The 14,877-nt window shown below is 38.0% G+C and overlaps 1 protein-coding gene across 2 annotated transcripts in view; it reads left to right on the top strand.

Annotated features, from left to right (window-relative positions):
- The window catches only part of MMP2 (matrix metallopeptidase 2), a 35,451-nt gene extending 24,485 nt beyond the window's left edge, over nucleotides 1-10,966 (top strand). Inside the window, 5 exon segments of one of the 2 annotated variants that reach the window (NM_001303205.1) lie at nucleotides 2,866-3,002; nucleotides 4,823-4,982; nucleotides 8,569-8,678; nucleotides 9,936-10,005; nucleotides 10,007-10,039. In NM_001303205.1, the coding sequence (NP_001290134.1) occupies nucleotides 2,866-3,002; nucleotides 4,823-4,982; nucleotides 8,569-8,678; nucleotides 9,936-10,005; nucleotides 10,007-10,016 (487 nt within the window). In that variant the 3' untranslated portion in view covers nucleotides 10,017-10,039. 2 annotated transcript variants of the gene reach the window in all.
- Nucleotides 10,967-14,877: the final 3,911 nt, after the last annotated feature.

Genomic DNA, 14,877 nt, shown 5'->3' with positions numbered 1-14,877 from the left:
AGCAGCAGGCTCAGGCTCCTTACAAACCAGTCATCTGTAATGGCTAGAAATAGCCCCTGATGGCCAAGAAATGGTCCCACTCTATCAACAGGCCAGCTTCACAGAAAGCCAGCTCTGGACCCTTCTTCCAGTAAGCTGCAGAGTTGGCCTCAGCACCGTGGCCTAACAAGTTTGCCAAAAAAAAGTGTTCCCTTCTGTTAGCATAGTCAGAGAGCTAAAGTATTCACCTCATCTCAGTGCTTTCAAAAACAAAAACACATTCTGAGAGTAAAAATCTTTACAAGTTCCACAGCGCTCACAGCATCCTTTGGCTCACCTGTGGGCTTTGGCTTTCAGCCAGGACCTCCACCTCACTTCTGCTTTCGTGGAGCAGTAACCACACAGGACTTGATTCAGCAAAGAGCAATTTTAAATCAATTTCTAAATCAGCAGAGCAATTCACTACTCTTTGTAATCTGAACAGAATAGAAGCATTTTGCATTCAGGTCCAGGCGGTCGAAGAACTCTGCAAATACAGGACAATCTGTTCATCTGCCTCACTCCTTATCTAACATTCAGCAAAAGCAGACAATTGTTTAATTGTTTTGCTCTGGAACAGATTTGCCTGTCTGTCTTACGGCTCTCAAAATATCAGGCAAGAAACATTATGATTCACTTTTGGAATTCAAAAAACAAAAAGTCTGTTTTGTCATGTGACTTCTAGGATTCGTGAAAATGATGCCAGCTGTCACATTACATAGCCATAGGGGGCAAGTAGCAAAAAAGGAGATCAGATCAGATGAATTCTCTCAAAAAATAATTATTCCTTTTCCTTCAAATCACATCTCAAACCAAATAAATAAATGGGAATACACAGAGAACCACTGACCTTTTAACTGGGACAGTACTTTCATAGCAACCAGAATGTTTGACTACAACCCACCAATTTGGTTCCCCTATACAACTGCATATAATAGTAATTGTACAAGTAATAATGGCAAATACTGTGTTAAAATAGAATGTAAAATACCGAGCATAAAGAAATATGAAATGTCTATACATCTAATATTAAAATTTAACATGAATGAATTTAAACATTTCAAAATTTTCGAAGAGAATTGGGAAAGCCAAAGAAGTATTTCCACCATTTCCTCAATAAGAGCAGTAGAAATAAAAACACTTCTTACTCAATCCAAAAACAAAAGGAAATACAACTTCGACAAAGATTCCCTTTCCAAGAGAAAACCTTACCATTTCAACGTGTGCTTTAATAAAACCTCCTGTGTTCAAGTCTCCACTGGCTCTAAAAAGTTTGGAACTCGTGCAGATAGCAATTATTAGTGCTGACTCAGCCGTAAATCAGTTCCAAATTTGACTAAGAATCCTATAACCTGCATTTTTAAAGGAGCTACTTTTATGAATGCAGTGTTAGAAAGATTTGTTATGTGGATTTCCATTTTATATCATATTAAATCTACTTTTCTGTCTAAAACAAGATGCACAAAATACATTTTATCATTACCTTTTACAGCATTTCACATGCACTTTAAAACTGTCCTAAGAGTAAACATCTTATTTTTCTCTTTTCCAAACAGAAGGTTATGATATATGCTGATATATTTTTGTACACATTAAAAATACATCTGTGCTTGCAAAATGAGAGTGAATTCCTTACAACTACATTATTAGTACCATATGTCTGATTTTAATTAATATATATTTTTAATGGAGAGAGAAACAACAATGCACTTTGCCAGTTGCACTGTTCCTCATTTCAAACACTATTTAGTACATGGCAACAAATTATACTTGCAGATGCATTTCAAAATGATTTATTTGTCCTAGCTAGTACTGTTTGTTCACAGTCAAATGTCTGTTAATAAAAACACAGGAATTTATCATACGAATTTAGGACTGATTCTCCAAGTTTTGGATTGAAATATATAAATAAATCACTTTCAGCTCCTAGGTTTCAAAAGGTTTAATTATTCTGGTTAGGAACAGGTAATGATAACTTATTCTCTGCAAAAAAATCATATGCCAGTTGCACCTTGATCTTCAGCAACAAAATAATAGTGAAAGCTGCTTAACCTGAGAATTTCATAGCGACAGGCTTGGGGCAAGAATGATTCCACGAGCCTGCTGATTCTTCATTTTATGACAATGGCAAAACTTCTATTTTGCTGAAGAAAAAAGCTGCTTGTTCCGTGGAGGAGGAAATGGCAGTGCCATTTTGAGTACCAAAGGCCCTCAACACAAAGCTTTGCCATTTGAAGATAATTACAGCTTTCTAAAGTTTAAGTCAAACGGTGATCCTACTCACACATAAAATATCCAATAAATTTTCCTCTGCATTTCTCTAGTGAGCATTTTTAGAGCTAGCAGTTTCTTTTACAGCCAAGCTCACTTCCAAGCAGACTGATATACCACTGTTAAATTTGAACCTCTAGTCACTACAGTGGTAATTGCAAGAGCAATCCATGGAATACCGATCACTGCTTTTGTCAAATGCTCATCCATCTGCTCCACACACAGCAGCAGGAGAGCTCTAATAGTTTAAATGCTCTGTAAATGAGTTTATTTGTATAATCAAAGCACAGAATATATTTTGCTCTGATGCAAAAAGTGACATGTACTCCAAAGCAATCAGCATAAGCAATGTAGTCTGCAGCTTGCAACTTATTATGCAACTGTTTTAGCAATACATTTCTAAATGATTTGGTTTTGCAGCCACTGCAGGAAAACAATTATAAGTGTGTGCTGCTGCTAACGTGTGTGCATGTACGTGTATACATGCACTTGTGGCCTTTGCCAGAAATGATGAGAAACAGATGTGCTGGTGAATTAGTTCATTGTAAACCTCGTACTATTTTGTGTTCTGCTCAGATTCATGTGGAGAACTGTAAACCCTCGAGGAAAACCCACAGGTCCTCTTCTTGTTGCTACATTCTGGCCTGATCTACCAGAGAAAATCGATGCTGTCTACGAGTCCCCTCAGGATGAGAAGGCTGTATTTTTTGCAGGTACTGCTTTTAGTTTTAAATGTAATTACGCATTTGCATAAATGCTGCATTGAAGTTCAGGTTCCTCTGAGTTGTAACCGGGCCAGGGAACAGCCTGCTGAGAGTAAGCATAGCCAGGGGGTATGATGGCAGATACCTAATATCCTGTACTGAGGACATCGCAACAAAGGCTGGATCTGAAAGGCTCCGAACAGCATACAGCCCCCATTACAGCAAAAGGGAGCCAGCAGCACCCAGAAAGAAGCATTCAACTATAAGCAGGACTAAACCAGAGTTACTACTTCATACACAAAGCCACCCAACATCCATTCCTGCGTTTTCTTTCTGTTTCCTCTCATGATAAGCTATTGTCTCTGTGCATGTTGCTTGGGAATGTTACATCTTTTGTTCCCATGCCTCTCCTCCTCTTCTCCTTTGCCAAACACTGACTTCTACTTTGGCATCCAAGGATCTGCTTTGGTGGCTCACCAGCAGAGGACAAAGGGGCCGTGCTCACTGCCTGCACCAGAGGGAGGAGATGAGGCAGCACTGCTCTGGCCATCTGGAGTCACACGTATGGTTCAGCTGTACCGGCCAACTGAGCAGAGCTGGGAGGCTCTATGAAAAACTGAGCCAGCAAAAACTAGGCTCCAGTATCTACCAAAAACATGACTAAACATCTCCAATCATATAAAAACCACATGGCCCACGCTCCTGTACATTTTCTGTACAGGATGGAAAAGAGTAATGGTAATTTATGCCATATATCTCAAAGGCTATTTCCTTTAGTTTACATGAGAGAAAAAAAGCTTTAAGATGTCTTATTTCAGCCAAGTCAAAATGCTTTAAGAGTTGGATATACTATACATAATTCTATTACATGTGCATCTCTCTCCCTTTCTTTATATTTTCCAGGAAAAGAAATATAACTAACCTGCTTTAAATAAGAACTCTTCAGACCATCAAAGACTGGTTTGAAAGTGGCCTGTAACTTAACTATCTCAAAATGCTTGGGAGTGAGAACCATCCTTTGCTTCTGAAGTGGCAACTGCTCAGGAGCTCAAGGGCTACACTTTATAGCTTTATTATATTAAATGCTTTCCTTCCCACTATCTGTATCATAGAATCTAGGAAAAATCCTTTCATGAACGAGTCTTTCCGTGGCTTTCAGTGAATCTTATTAGGTGTTTACTAAGCTACTAATCCATGTAAGGAATGTAGAAACAGACCTCTTCCACCACAACGTATTTGGAGAGAAATTAGAAAATGTCATATGACAAAAAAGACAACACAAATATGAATTCTGGGCAAAAACAACCTGGTAACAGCTCAATAAATTTGCTGAAGAAAACAAACCAAAGAGACAAATTGCTGAATAAAACAAATAGAGGGTGAGCATGAGTTTCTGCATTTGATCCATATTGATCCAAGTCTGGTTAACAGTGTCTGATAACACAGAAGATTATGAAAGAGTAACTATTTGTTTTACAACACCCAAACTATACTTTTTTCTTTCTTTCTTTCTTTTTAAAGAGCTGTACATTTGGCAATCTCTTTGGTTCAGAGCTCAGAAAAATGAAACAGACAAGAAATAGGAAGCAAAAGCACACTGAAATGATACATTTTACTGAGAGGCAAAAACAGAAATTGTGATCTCAGTACATCTGCACTCTAATTTAGTACTCTAATTTACTTACTCTGATTTTTTCTGTCACAGACAGAAAAATACTACAAAAACTAGTAGTACAATTAGTACAATGAAAACTGCCATATCCAAGTATAAAAGAAGAAATATTCCTATGTGCCTGATTAATAAGCAGTTCGTTTTTTCCCTTTCTTAGGAAATGAGTACTGGGTTTATACAGCCAGCAACCTGGATAGGGGCTATCCAAAGAAACTCACCAGCCTGGGACTACCCCCCGACGTGCAACGCGTTGATGCAGTCTTCAACTGGGGCAGAAACAAGAAGACATATATTTTCTCTGGAGACAGATACTGGAAGTAAGAGACATGGAAGGGGTGGTATGCTGTTAGACAAGATCATATCTCTAATGCTGAATGCACATTCAGGTTTGGGAGGCAAGAATTAAGCTGATTGTTTTCATCCCTGGCCAACTCAAAATGAGGGCTGCTGGGACAGCACTGACAGTGGTGTTGAGCAAGGGCGGTGAGAGAGGATGCTGAGATGAGAGATACCACCAAGAGAGAGCTTCCATATGATAGCAGGAGGTTAGCATGTAATTGAGGTAACAGCTTCCAAGAGAAGAGGAGATCTGGGTGTCCATCTCAGACTGCCCACCACTAACAACTCGTCCCCCTCAAGCCCTGTATCTGAGCAGCCACCCCAGTCAGTCCCAGGCTCTTAAGAGGGGCACATTGTCTCTACTGGTGAGTAGAAACTGGTGGGAGAAAGCTCTGAGAGGACCTCCTAAACACTGGGGTGATCACCAGTCATCTGAAACTAAAAACTGGATTGCCTTCAAAATTCTTGCACTAAGCCAACAGGTTTGAAGGCGCTGCATGCAAAAGAAACAACCTGTGACTACTAAAACACACTGCAGATGACTGCAGTCCCATTGGCAGTTGATGTACCAGTCACTGATGCATTTGTTTACTCATAGAGTTGGCACTGAGGAGATCTGAACAAACCGCAAAAAGTCTGTTAGTACTTTGGGAAAAATCTAGGTTTCTAATTTGTTTTAACCATCTTTGCAATCTTTTTCATGTTTCCACTACATCTCAGGGAAGCTCTGTTGCAAGTAAGACCACAGATATTCACAGAAGTCTTTACATGTATACTTGGGGTAGGGCTCCTGTTCAAAAGACTGTCTAAGATGCAAAATATGATGTAACTATCAACTAAGCTCTCATGCCATTTTATTATCAAAAGAATTCTTGGATTGTGATGGAGACTAAACACCCTAATCAGTACGGGATCTAATTGTGTTAGTATAACCATCAACAGTTTCACCAGAGGCTTCATGTTTTAGGTAAGTAAGGGCCTATTTCTAAGGAAGGAAATAAGATGCATGGACTTGCCTAAGGTTATACAGCAACCTGTGGCAGAGCTGGGTATTGAGCTACATTTATCTAAGTATCCAAGTACTTCAGGGCCCTCAGACTGCAATCGAGCTGGCCAGTAACCTGCTGCAAAAACACACTGTGCAGGAAAGATATCAGACAGAGATGAGGAAAGAAATGTCTTCAAAATGTGCAAAGATTAATGTGTTTGAAATAAACATCCTAGATTGTGCCTGACAAAAAGCGTTACTAAATATACTTAATAGAATTTCAGTACCTTATTCTCTAGGAGATGTGGCACAAAAGATCATTTTAAAAAGCAGACACTTTGGTGCTTTGAGGACCTGGGTGCTGCCCATCAGAACAGGGGGGGACCAGAACAGAAACACTAACTCCAGCATTCATTATCAGAGATCTCTTCCTGAAACAGGACTTCACTCTAGGAATGCAGCCATTAAGCAATGGGCTGAACATTGAACCACTCATAAATTGACAACGTAGAGAAAAGTTAAAAATCAGAAACGTTAACCATGAAAAGATTCACAAGATATGAGTCCTTTCTGAGACACAATCTATATGAAAATGTAAAAGAAAGTATAACTGAGTCCATTTTACATAAACATTAATTTCATATTATCATCAAATTGGATTACTGTCTTTTTTATGGCCTATTGGCTGGGGATTCCCGTAAGTAAGTAACATATCATTTCACAACGCTCCATTAATCATAACATTATGACAGAGCACAGGAACATGTTGCCCAGAGAGGCTGTGGAGTCTATTTCTACAGAGATATTCAAAACCTGTCTGGATGTCTACCTGTGCAACCTATTGTAAGGAAGTGCTTTAGCAGAGAGATTGGACTCAATGATCTCTTGAGATCCCTTCCAACCCCTGCAATTCCATGCCTCTGGGATTACTTTGAAGACTCTTATCCATTATCTCTAGGAAAAATGAAAATTTAAAAGCTGAAGATTTTACTCACTTTATAATGTTGCAGAGATCATCTTGTTAAATGAATTCAAGTAGTTTTAATACAGTCATTTGCAATACTTGCAATTCCTAACAAGAGCTACAGACTATGAGTTAGCAAAACTGCTGGTCTGTATCAAACATTGTTTTGATTAACTATATTCCAGGGCCCCCAGGTAATTCATCATTCTAGCCAGACTGTATTCCTATCAAAGTACCTTATCAACTTAGTCACTGCAAAATGCATAATTTATTAAGAAATAAGAATAATCTGAGGTGATTTTTATCTGTTTAAAGATGAAATCAAAATATTTGAGGAAAAAAATACATCTAACAGATGCAATAATATTTGAGTCTGTTTTATTTTATACAAGGACTCTGCCACAGAACTGACGTAGTTACATACCATAATACTCTCCTTGCTATTATCACACTTGCTTTAAATGGATTTTCCTCCAGCCCCAAGCTATTTGAATGTTATTATAACAAAGTGAAGTTATGCGAGACAGAGGAAGAGAAGCTGGCTCAGGTTCCTCACCTGCAGTTTTAAAGCTATGTAGCAAATAACTTGATTTTCTTTAAATATCCAAAGAAAACACAGGAAGCAATTTAAATTAATTACACAAATCATTTTTAAGCAAGATGCTGCTCATTTGTACCAGTGTACCATAGGATACAAACCAAGTACTTCCATGTGGTAATGGGGAAAGGTGACCAAAACCAGAAAGAAAGATCATACACACTTCCCTCCCTCCAGTGTTGGCTACAGACAACCTCTCTGAAATCTGCTGGGTTTAAAGAGATGCTGCTAGAGTCACTGAGGCTTCATATGCATTGGAAGCCAAACTACATCCTGTGTCATTGCTCCCTGGGGCAACTCCACCTTTCAAACTCAGCACTGACTCCAAACTTTAAGTCAGAAAAAGGGGGAAGCATCTTCTGCAGAGCCCCTGATCATCTGGAGCTGCAGATACATGCAGGCCCACTCACTTCTGAAGGACACTGCAAAGAAGCTACAAGATTTATTGAAGTTGTGTGGATTTGCTTCAGATGAGGTTTTATCTTCAAAGCACAGTGTGAAAACCATTGTGTTTTTCAAAGAAATGAATATATTTTTTAACATGGCCTTTATCTTTTGACTGTCACAAAGAGAAAAAGAACTGTGTGAAAATAATAGAGTTTTTAAATGAAAAGTTAAGGAAAGTAATTTGTAATTTAGTAACAATCCATCAATCAAGTGGTGTACAAGCATACAATTTCAAGTAGGATTTTTTTTAAATCCCCATTAAAATTAAAACCTTTACATGTTGGTTGTTCCTTGAAAAGTCACCTTCCCTAGAATTTGGCATTTTGAAGCTACACCTGTGAAAAATGTTTTGCTAAGCAAAGTCTCAGTTCAGTGAGAGCTGCGTTTCCAGAAGAGACTTCACATGGTATAAAGTTTATCAGGAATAAGGACAATGAAATGGAAGCAATGTTACAACCTCATTTCCATTTGATTGCTTTGCACAATCACAGGAGGACTCCCTGCAAAATTAAGTTAAATTTCTACATTAAGTACAGATTTGTAATGTATGGATATAATTCACTTCAGGTACAATGAAGAAAAGAAAAAAATGGAGCTTGCATCCCCAAAATTCATTGCGGATTCTTGGAACGGAGTTCCAGATAACCTCGATGCTGTCCTGGGTCTCACTGACAGCGGTAAGCTATAGTCTGATTTAAGTCACTAGCTCTTTTATTTGTCTCCTTGACATTACTGCACACTTTAATTTCTTCTGGTCCATAAATCAGAGCCAAATTGCCATTCAGATTTGCAGGCTTCCAGTTCAAACTTTATTGATATTTTTCCACTGAACACCAGTTGATAACTACATCCTACTGATCACAGCTTAAGCTTTTTGAAATGAAACATTTACAGAACACAACTTCCCCTGGAATTTTTTTTATCCAAACAAGTAATAATGGTTTCCCTAATATCTCTTTTAACAAAGCTTATTTAATTTCAGTTTGCATTCTATCAGTTACTTCCACTGCACTGAACACTGTGCAAATATTAACAAGGCAAGAAACAGTCTTTAGTAGAATTTTACTCCTGTTCTTTCCTTCTATTTTCTTAGCAATAGTAATAGCCATAATAAGGCCATATATAACTTGTTAAGGTGCTCTCCATTCGTATGTCGTTTTGACCTAGAAACCCCCTATACAAATGTCAGGCTGTTACATAAATGAAGAGCTACCCATGATGGAGTCTCTTTGAAAAACTAAAGAAAACCTGCATTTGAATCTGTGACAATTTGACATCAATTTTGGCATGGGGAAAATCAGCTTGCTGGAGAGCTCTTTATCTCTCATAGCTTGAGAGAACAAATAAATGGCTTCTGCCTTCCAGCACCTAAAGCACAGGAAGTCTTAATGCCAAAGGCCACGATCAGGCCAGGCTCAGTTATTTGAAAGTTTCCCAACTTCTTGACTACCCTTCAGGCATGCAGACCCAGCACCATTTCTGCATCATCCTCTTGTGGCACAGCCAGAACTAGAGCATGATATTCCCTTGATCACAGACACTAACAAGTGCTATTTTCCTTCCCTCACTTCCCAACCTTAAATTATTTATTTATTTTATCCTAGCAATTTCTGCTGACAGCTTGGCCCAAGGTTTCATATGGCCTCTTATGTTGCTCAGATAAGTGTAAATATCTGGAAGCATCGCTAACCTCACATGAGTCCCAAGTTGATTACATTTTCAGCATCAATTTTGCCAGCAAATATTTCTGCCCGGAAAGTTATGGCTCACAAAATGGTTTTAAAAAAAAACACAACACATTTTTAATGTGTGTAAATATTTCAGGAAATAACTCCCATAGTTCATTAAGATTTGTGAAATTAAACAAAAAAACTTTGATCAAAGATTTTGTGCTCTACAGTCGATTGAGTGTACCATTCTGTTTACCTTCACAGGGTACACCTACTTTTTCAAAGACCAGTACTATCTACAAATGGAGGACAAGAGTTTGAAGATTGTTAAAATTGGCAAGATAAGTTCTGACTGGTTGGGTTGCTGAACTGTAGAATATATTAATAACCAAATATTTACTTTTTTGTTATATACCTTATCTGTAATTAGAAATAGATCTGAATGTCAATTACTGGACCAGTCTGGTACTGGCACCAAAACATTAAGTACCAGTACTGTACACATCTGGTAATTTAAAAGTGTTTGCCTCCTCAACATACAAAAGATGTTTACGTATATATTCTGGTACAATTTTTCAGTTTTTGTGCTAGTCATAGCAATGCTAGTAACAGAACATGCACGGTTCTTTATTTCCCTGGTGCTTGAAGAAAGCATTGAAATCATTGGAGACTGGATCAGGCCCCTGTGTTAGATACATCTCAAATAGCCTCAAGTAAGATGTACCAGCAGTGCACTTTGATTTTTTTAATTTTTTTTTTTAAATACAACTCTTTTATAAATAGATGGTTTGTCTTAATGTTTTTAACCCTCTTGCGAGTTTGATCATTACTTCCATTTATTTACATAATGATACAGAAAGACTGTCAAAGGCACAGGTTGCCTCGGGATTTGATTTGTATTGATGCATGATGGAATCATGGCAAGAAACTGTATTAAAGTATTGTTTTAAAGTACTTTCTATTTTAAAACCTTAGTTCAACTTAGCAATTTGCTTCCTGCACTTTGTTACTGCTCTATAACTTGTCTATACAGACAGAATGACTCAGATTTTTTAAGTCAATGCATTATACACAGAAGTCAAGTATTATTGTTTACCTTGTTTTATTTTCCTGTTCTTTATAATATTGAGTTTTTGTTTGGATAGGCTTTCTGCTTACGCATTGGGAACAGAGGGAGTTCTTTTCACATTTGATGGAATGTTTCTCGTTTAAAAAAAAAGTAAAAATAAATTCAGGAAACAACGTCCCAAACATGAAATGCCAATGATACAAATAAAATTAAATTACACTGCCAACACTTCTCATGGCTGTGCTTCCTTGTATCATTTGGAATTAGAAATTCAGTAGTACATTACAGTGAAATACCTGTCGAGGGATGGGCAGTATAGGATATAACTGTGTACTGGATTTATTTAGAAATCTAGGTTAACTTTTCTATCACTACAAAGCCCTCTGCCTTTTCAGAACAGTTTACAGCCTATTATCCATACTTTTCCTTCTTTATTAGCAGGCTACCCCACCACAATGTAGAAAGATACACTCAGAATACAAATTGTATGCATATTTTATAGTGAACATAAATTTGAGAAACAAAGACTTAAACCTTTACTCCTGCATATGGAGCCAACACTGTTTGGAGCTTATTTAGCTTCATGAACACAAAGTACTTCACACAGCTATGGGCTGCATCATGCACATGGTCAACCCAGCTCCTTCTCAACAGGTCTCTCACTGAGTTCACAAGTCATAAAACTGGCTGTTAATCAGCTAATACTTGAACCAATAATCAGCTTATAGCTGGTGTCCTCTTCACACTCAGTGCTTCCCTTTTATAACGAAAGGAATGTTTTTGTTGTTTTGTGGGTGGGTTTTATTCTGTATTTCTGTTTGTTTGTTGTTTTTTCCAACCGTATTCTGAGAAGATACTGCTTCTGAATTTGGCTGCATTTGCCAAATAATCTGCACTGCATACTATCCAGACATAAATCTACTTACAGAGAACTATCACGCAGATGAACCAGTACTATTTTCACCTATGCCAAAAGCAAAGATGGCTGTCTCCTGAGAATCCTTCTCTGTAGCAGTTGCTGCCTTTCCAATTAATCCTGCACCACAGTCAACAGCTGTTGTTCCTTGAGCTGAAGGAAATTTTCTACCAGTTACTCCCAGGACAGGTTCAGTGCACTCAGCTTCAATCCAGTGGAGTAAAGGGCAGCGGTTTAGTAGCCATTCTGTCACAACACATAAAAGGCAGCCAATGCTTCAGTGAAATGCCACAGTTTAAGCACCAGTCAGAACTAAGAATCATGCTTAATATTTTCTATCTCACTAACACTATTTTTGTTTAAGATGCATTTTTTTCCTGCTATTTGCCATGACTTAAAAAGGCAATAGTTACCTGTAAATGTAAGCAATTAACAGCAACGGTGCTGTTCTGTAAATCAGAAGAAAGTACATCCTTTGGGTTGATTTTAAACAAATTAGTTCTACTTACAAACATAAACATGCATGTTTTTAGCAGCAAATAGAGAATCGAAAACATCTTTCTGAATTTGGAAGAGGCTAAGCCAACAAATGACCAGGCACTGGGTGCTGTGGGATCTCTGCAAGTGGAGAGATGTCTATCTGCAGAAGCAGTCTGCTCCAGACTGGTTATATAGAAAGCTCTGAGCACTAAGGTATTTCAAGGTAGCAAACTGTAGGAATGACAGAAATATTGAATTAAAACAATCCTCCCAAACCAACAAAAAACAGTGACTCTGAGATTGACAGAAATATAAGGGAGGGTCAAGCAGAACTGGAAGCATCTCAAAAGCTGCCAAGAAAGTTTCTGCAATAGCAGAGCTTGCCTCATGTGCTGTTACTTACAATATATCTCCCTCTGGCACTGCCATTTAAAACACAAGTGAGAGCAGAAATGGCATAATAATATGACAGTGGGAAAAAGAAAACAACTGAATGCCAATCAACCTCAGTAACCTGCTTAGCGCAAAACTTCCTTATAAAATACACCATATTCTGTGCAAAAGAAATGTATTCCTGAAATCCAAAGCATGTGGTCTGCGGTAAGGTGTTCTTCCCTGGGAGCACTGCTGGAGATAACAACCAAGAATTCAAGATTTCAAGACTTGGGAGTTTATTTATCCATAGCCACAATAGCTGAGTGTGCAACCATTCAACAGGACACAGCAGCTTCTGCATCAGCCTAACAAACGCTATGAGAGCTTTATCCTCGTTGCCTGCTGATAGAACCTCTGGATCATCCTTTCACCTCTTTTTGCAAATGCCCAGATTCCTGTTACACTTCTAACGCTTCCGCCAACTTGCTTATGCTCAGACTAACAGACAATCAACAAACCACTCTGAAAAGATAAGAATGAAAGACTGCACGTCACTACAGTTCCATGTTTCCTTTGCTAACCCTGCTGCAGACTGTGGGCACAATGAACTGGAGGATGACAAAACAAATCACACGAGCTTTCTGCTCTCTGTTATTGCCCAGTGCTTTCCTCTAGGTCTTCTCAGAATTACTCCTGAGTGACTAACTCACTTGGACAGTCAAAAACTTCAGAATACCGCCAAAATAAACTTAAAAAATTAAGAGGATAATTGTTTTAATCTGTATTAGCCTGGAGCTTGGCAGCATGTTCCTGGAGTTATTTGGGGGTGGTCTCCCATTCTACCAGACAGGAATTCACAATATTTAGCTGAGTGGGCTTATTTGGGGGGTTTGTAAACACTGCTTTAACCATGGACTGCCTCACAGCCTTATTCAGTCTTCCCCATGCCCGTTACAACCACCATAACACTGTGCCAAAAGGGCTGAAGCTAGAAAGCAGCTCTGCATTCTGTATTTGGAGACTAGACAACAATGAAGAGTGGTTGTCTCTATTGCAACAAGTTTCTGATCACTGCTAGCCAAAGAATTAGGAAATTCAACCACAGGTTTTCCACCCATTGTCACATCACTGTCGGTTAAGTCATGGAGATATTATTTTTCCTGTGGTTGAATTTATAATAGACGATTCTGGCCACTGTCTCTCTCCACTGTTCTCCTTTCCAAGTCCCTCAATTTGTCCTGCACTGGATCTCACCACAGTAAAGCCCACTGCCACAGGACGGCAGCTAACTATTGCATTAGGCAAGCCAAGCCAAAGTAATTTATAGAGAGGCAAGCCTTGAGTATAGAAGGAAGAAATTCAGTCTGCTTTCTTTCTGTGCTCAATGCTCGAACTCTTAAACTCAATCTTTTAAAGAAAGAGGGTGACTTCCCACTATTTGAGAACTATTTTTACATGGATATTCTGTATTATGGATAGAAAAAAATAGGAAATTGGTAGGAAGACTGGTAGGGTCCATGCTTGATTTGCTGTATTTATATCTTATGTAAAAGCAGAACATTATTAAATAGAGCTTTTTCATTTCAATCTCAGTACTCCCTTGGCTATCAATAAATGCTACACGGTCTCTTCTACCTTTCAGTGATAGTTCAGTATAACAAAGGTTTACCTAAAAGTGTTTGAGCTGGAAAGCCATGTAATCATTTTAACTAAACTTCATTCATTATATATTTCTCTTAGTAAACATATATATAGGCATTTATAGAAATACTTACTTAATATATGCAGTATTCATTTAAATATTATGTAATTGTATTAAGCAGAAGTTCAAAATTTTAAGCGGACATGCAATGCCTGATAAACAGACAGCAAGAAATGTCAGTGTGTCTGAAATCAGTGTATCTGAAATAATGTTATCTAAAATAACAGAAAAATTGCAGAAAACAGAAAAATTAGTTATAGTAGGGCTTAGATACTTATTTTATCTAAATCTCACAGAAAATCTGCTACAGGCATAGGAAATCAATAGCACATCAGGAGTTAGGTCACATGTTCTAAAATATTTAGGAGCCCAAAACCTGCAGATTAGCCTAAACTAACTCACATAATCACTTCCTGCTTAACCCCATAAAGCATTTTATAAAACGCTCAGCAGGTATCTAGCTATTTTGCCACATTATTTTTGGCTAGTTCTATACATCATCACACATACTGATGTGGTTATATTAAACTGAAGACTTCTAAACAATTCTACTTTATATCCTTTTTAAAACCATTTACTCTTCAGCATACACTGATGCTTTTCACCATAGAGTCATGCTCCCAGTAGGTACTCACCACTTTATCTGCAATAAATACAGCATATC

Source organism: Meleagris gallopavo, chromosome 13 (assembly GCF_905368555.1).
Source record: "Meleagris gallopavo chromosome 13, MGAL_WU_HG_1.1, whole genome shotgun sequence".
Classification (NCBI taxonomy): domain Eukaryota; kingdom Metazoa; phylum Chordata; class Aves; order Galliformes; family Phasianidae; genus Meleagris; species Meleagris gallopavo.
Note: the sequence above shows the minus strand (reverse complement) of the source record. Positions and strands in the feature narration are given on the sequence as shown.